Source organism: Sprattus sprattus (assembly GCF_963457725.1).
Source record: "Sprattus sprattus genome assembly, chromosome: 7".
In the NCBI taxonomy this organism is placed as follows: Eukaryota; Metazoa; Chordata; class Actinopteri; order Clupeiformes; family Clupeidae; genus Sprattus; species Sprattus sprattus.
The window spans coordinates 5,058,878-5,064,528 of record NC_137926.1 but is presented as its reverse complement, the minus strand read 5'-3'; the positions used below and the strand labels follow the sequence as shown (position 1 = coordinate 5,064,528).

Genomic DNA, 5,651 nt, shown 5'->3' with positions numbered 1-5,651 from the left:
GACGAGCTGTTTGACTGTGCATCAACACACTAACATGAGAGAGAGACGAGCTGTTTGACTGTGCATCAACACACTAACATGAGAGAGAGACGAGCTGTTTGACTGTGCATCAACACACTAACATGAGAGAGAGACGAGCTGTTTGACTGTGCATCAACACACTAACATGAGAGAGAGACGAGCTGTTTGACTGTGCATCAACACACTAACATGAGAGACGAGCTGTTTGACTGTGCATCAACACACTAACATGAGAGAGAGACGAGCTGTTTGACTGTGCATCAACACACTAACATGAGAGAGAGACGAGCTGTTTGACTGTGCATCAACACACTAACATGAGAGAGAGACGAGCTGTTTGACTGTGCATCAACACACTAACATGAGAGAGAGACGAGCTGTTTGACTGTGCATCAACACACTAACATGAGAGACAAGACGAGCTGTTTGACTGTGCATCAACACACTAACATGAGAGACGAGCTGTTTGACTGTGCATCAACACACTAACATGAGAGACGAGCTGTTTGACTGTGCATCAACACACTAACATGAGAGACGAGCTGTTTGACTGTGCATCAACACACTAACATGAGAGAGAGACGAGCTGTTTGACTGTGCATCAACACACTAACATGAGAGAGAGACGAGCTGTTTGACTGTGCATCAACACACTAACATGAGAGAGAGACGAGCTGTTTGACTGTGCATCAACACACTAACATGAGAGAGAGACGAGCTGTTTGACTGTGCATCAACACACTAACATGAGAGAGAGACGAGCTGTTTGACTGTGCATCAACACACTAACATGAGAGAGAGACGAGCTGTTTGACTGTGCATCAACACACTAACATGAGAGACAAGACGAGCTGTTTGACTGTGCATCAACACACTAACATGAGAGACGAGCTGTTTGACTGTGCATCAACACACTAACATGAGAGACGAGCTGTTTGACTGTGCATCAACACACTAACATGAGAGACGAGCTGTTTGACTGTGCATCAACACACTAACATGAGAGAGAGACGAGCTGTTTGACTGTGCATCAACACACTAACATGAGAGAGAGACGAGCTGTTTGACTGTGCATCAACACACTAACATGAGAGAGAGACGAGCTGTTTGACTGTGCATCAACACACTAACATGAGAGAGAGACGAGCTGTTTGACTGTGCATCAACACACTAACATGAGAGAGAGACGAGCTGTTTGACTGTGCATCAACACACTAACATGAGAGAGAGACGAGCTGTTTGACTGTGCATCAACACACTAACATGAGAGACGAGACGAGCTGTTTGACTGTGCATCAACACACTAACATGAGAGAGAGACGAGCTGTTTGACTGTGCATCAACACACTAACATGAGAGAGAGACGAGCTGTTTGACTGTGCATCAACACACTAACATGAGAGACGAGCTGTTTGACTGTGCATCAACACACTAACATGAGAGAGAGACGAGCTGTTTGACTGTGCATCAACACACTAACATGAGAGAGAGACGAGCTGTTTGACTGTGCATCAACACACTAACATGAGAGAGAGACGAGCTGTTTGACTGTGCATCAACACACTAACATGAGAGAGAGACGAGCTGTTTGACTGTGCATCAACACACTAACATGAGAGAGAGACGAGCTGTTTGACTGTGCATCAACACACTAACATGAGAGAGAGACGAGCTGTTTGACTGTGCATCAACACACTAACATGAGAGACGAGCTGTTTGACTGTGCATCAACACACTAACATGAGAGAGAGACGAGCTGTTTGACTGTGCATCAACACACTAACATGAGAGAGAGACGAGCTGTTTGACTGTGCATCAACACACTAACATGAGAGAGAGACGAGCTGTTTGACTGTGCATCAACACACTAACATGAGAGAGAGACGAGCTGTTTGACTGTGCATCAACACACTAACATGAGAGAGAGACGAGCTGTTTGACTGTGCATCAACACACTAACATGAGAGAGAGACGAGCTGTTTGACTGTGCATCAACACACTAACATGAGAGACGAGCTGTTTGACTGTGCATCAACACACTAACATGAGAGAGAGACGAGCTGTTTGACTGTGCATCAACACACTAACATGAGAGACGAGCTGTTTGACTGTGCATCAACACACTAACATGAGAGAGAGACGAGCTGTTTGACTGTGCATCAACACACTAACATGAGAGAGAGACGAGCTGTTTGACTGTGCATCAACACACTAACATGAGAGAGAGACGAGCTGTTTGACTGTGCATCAACACACTAACATGAGAGAGAGACGAGCTGTTTGACTGTGCATCAACACTCTAACATGAGAGACGAGCTGTTTGACTGTGCATCAACACACTAACATGAGAGAGAGACGAGCTGTTTGACTGTGCATCAACACACTAACATGAGAGACGAGCTGTTTTACTGTGCATCAACACACTAACATGAGAGAGAGACGAGCTGTTTGACTGTGCATCAACACACTAACATGAGAGAGAGACGAGCTGTTTGACTGTGCATCAACACACTAACATGAGAGAGAGACGAGCTGTTTGACTGTGCATCAACACACTAACATGAGAGAGAGACGAGCTGTTTGACTGTGCATCAACACACTAACATGAGAGAGAGACGAGCTGTTTGACTGTGCATCAACACACTAACATGAGAGAGAGACGAGCTGTTTGACTGTGCATCAACACACTAACATGAGAGACGAGCTGTTTGACTGTGCATCAACACACTAACATGAGAGAGAGACGAGCTGTTTGACTGTGCATCAACACACTAACATGAGAGACGAGCTGTTTGACTGTGCATCAACACACTAACATGAGAGAGAGACGAGCTGTTTGACTGTGCATCAACACACTAACATGAGAGACGAGCTGTTTGACTGTGCATCAACACACTAACATGAGAGAGAGACGAGCTGTTTGACTGTGCATCAACACACTAACATGAGAGACAGACGAGAGACAAGACGAGCTGTTTGACTGAAACTCTAGAGCTCCTTGTTCTTCTCCTGCCACCGCACTCTGCAGCAGACGCCGTGCTCATTTGTGATTTGCAAACAATTTGCTGTAATTAATAAGCCCTCAGTTTAATTGGCAGATGCCTGTGCCGTGCATTCACACGAGAGAGAGCAAAAGAGAGAGAGGAAAGGAGGCTAATTGAAATACCTACAGCCATGTCTTGCTGAACCCCAGTGTCTGAGTCTCCCTGTCTGAAGCGGTGCCGTGCACATGGGCCCCATATGTCAAAAGCCTTTTTTTTATTAGGGCAATGTGCGCCCAACACACACTCACTGAAACGCACACAGGGGGGAAACAACGCGCCAAGAGTGTGGTAGCCAGGTGCTCTTTGGAGCTGAGCTGAGCGAGCGACAGGGGGGTGTGGGGAGGCGTGGGGGGGGGAGTTGTTCAACAGTTACAAAGACGAAGGGGAAAAAGGTACGTGGCACCCAGGGAAGTGTTGAGTTTAAAATTGAATGACAGTGGAAGGGGAAGGGAGATATCGTTTACATGTGGTTTGAGACACAAGCAAGCAGGAACGCGTGTGTGTCTGATTGTGTGTGTGTGTGTGTGTGTGTGTGTGTTTCATTCACTGGCGCAAACCAAGAATTCACTCACTGCTCAAAATATCTGAAGGGCTGAAGTGATAATGGTTTAAAGTTTGAAGCATGGCTAACCCAATGTTAACAATAAGCAAGGCATTTGGACTCATCCGAGAGTATCTTCTTTTTTTTGTTTGTTTGAGAGAAGAGAAGAGGGCTCCTCTGGTAATGTTTAATTGGTTCCAGCAGAATTGCTCCGAATGAGAACTTTGCTCAGAAACTTTAAGCACAAACATGCCGCACCACACGGCTTGTCCAAGGGCCCTGTATACTGCACACACGCAAAGCTACTCTAAACCGCCTGGCTGCCTGGTGCCCACTGTAATACCAGGTAAGGTTCTTATTATCTGTGGATGTTAGGGAGTCAGAAGAGAGAGAAAAAAAAAAGAAAAAGAAAGAAAAAAATCAAAGGAAATAGGAGGGAAAGCAGTGCCCATTCCCCCCCCCCCTGCCTCTATAGAACCCACATGTTTGAGTTGGTGAAAGTACACCACAATCAGTTATGATACATGTACATGAAAATTAGAAAAGAAAAGAGAGAGAGAAAGAGGGAGAAAACAGAGAGAGAGAGGCAGGGAGAGAGAGAGAGAGAGAGAAAGTGGGAGAACATTCAAATAAAACTTGTACTCACTGAACGGGTCCTTGTCGTTCTTGGTACCGTTGACTTTCCCGTTTTTATCAATCCTGAGAAAGTACTTCTGGTAGGAGAAGAGCTTCCTCCTGCGCACGTCCCCCTGGAGATGGTCGTAGCTGCGTACATGCCGGCCCACCACTGCCGTCGCCGAGGACGACGATGAACCGCCGCTGCTGCTGCTGTTGTTGTGGTTGCCAGGGCTCCGGGGTGGGTGGCGCGTGGACCGGTGGTGGCCATCGTGGCAAGAGGCAGCGGGCAGCGCGCACAGGACCAGCAACAGCAGCAGCAGCAGGACGGAGGTAGAGGGCGACGAAGAAGAAGAAGATGACGGTGATGATGATGGAGATGATGAAGAGGAGAAGAGGCAGGACAGCGGACCAGAGCAGGCGACGACACCTTTAGTCACTTTCCATCTGCACATTGTACTGGAGCGTGGGGGAGGACTAGGAAGAGCCTCACAGAAAGGACCATGCTGGAGGGATGGATGGGTGAATGGTGGAGGCGGTGGCGGTGGTGGCGGTGGCGGCGCTGGCGGACCGAGACTGCGGCGGCCGGCGGAGGCTTGGCGCGGGACGGCCGTTGCGGCGGCTGACGCAGATGCAGACACGGTGGCTTGTTCCTACGCTGGCGCTCAAGTGGGTTCCCCTCGTGTCCGACAGGAATGTGTCAACATCCATAACGCGGGGGCGCCTCCGATGTGGGGGGGGGGGGGGGGAGAGAGCCGTCACCTCTCACCCTGCCTGCCTTGCTCCTGTCTCCTGCAAGGAGTCGCTCTCTCTCTCGCTCTCTCGCTCTCTCTCTCTCACTCGCTTCTTTTTCCAAGTTGTTTTTAAAATCCACTCAGGAACTTCTTGTACCTCTCTGGAGATAAAGTGGCAGTGGACGGAGGAACAGTGGGGGAAAAAAAGGGGAAGATGAGGTAAAAAAAAAAAAATGTCCTAAAACAAATATTTTCAAAAGTAAGAGACAACAAAAAGAGGCAAAAAAAAGAAATTCAAACAAGGCACCAAATCTGTTCTAAATAAAAAAAAAACTTCAGACAATCCAGAGTTTGTGAACGAGGGAAAAAGTCAAAAGAATCCTTGCTCTTCTCAGCTCCCTTGCTCTCTTCAGTCTCTCTGTAACTGAGCCACTGTGCCTCTCTCTCGGAGCGTCTCTCTCTAGCTCCCTCTCTCTCTCTCTCTCTGTCTGTCTTTCTCCGCTCTCCTTCTGTCCCTCTGGGAGTGTACCTCTCTCTCTCTCTCTCTCTCCTTCCCACCCTCTGGGCTCTCTGTCTCTCTATCTCTGCTGTGCTGTGCGTCCCGGGCTGCTGTGCTGTGCGCGGTGCTCGGGGGAGCTGTGGTGTGTGTGTGTGTGTGTGTGTGCAGCCGATCTCTCTCCCCTGTAAACTGACTGA

General features: G+C 48.2%; 1 protein-coding gene across 1 annotated transcript in view; it reads right to left on the bottom strand.

The window, feature by feature from the left end:
• fgf10a (fibroblast growth factor 10a) overlaps nt 1-4,676 on the bottom strand; it is a gene marked incomplete at both ends in the record, with an annotated part of 24,591 nt that extends 19,915 nt beyond the window's left edge. The window contains one exon of the mRNA XM_080842857.1: nt 4,253-4,676. Within this exon, the coding sequence (XP_080698983.1) occupies nt 4,253-4,676 (424 nt within the window). The remainder of the gene's footprint in view (nt 1-4,252) is intronic.
• Nucleotides 4,677-5,651: the final 975 nt, after the last annotated feature.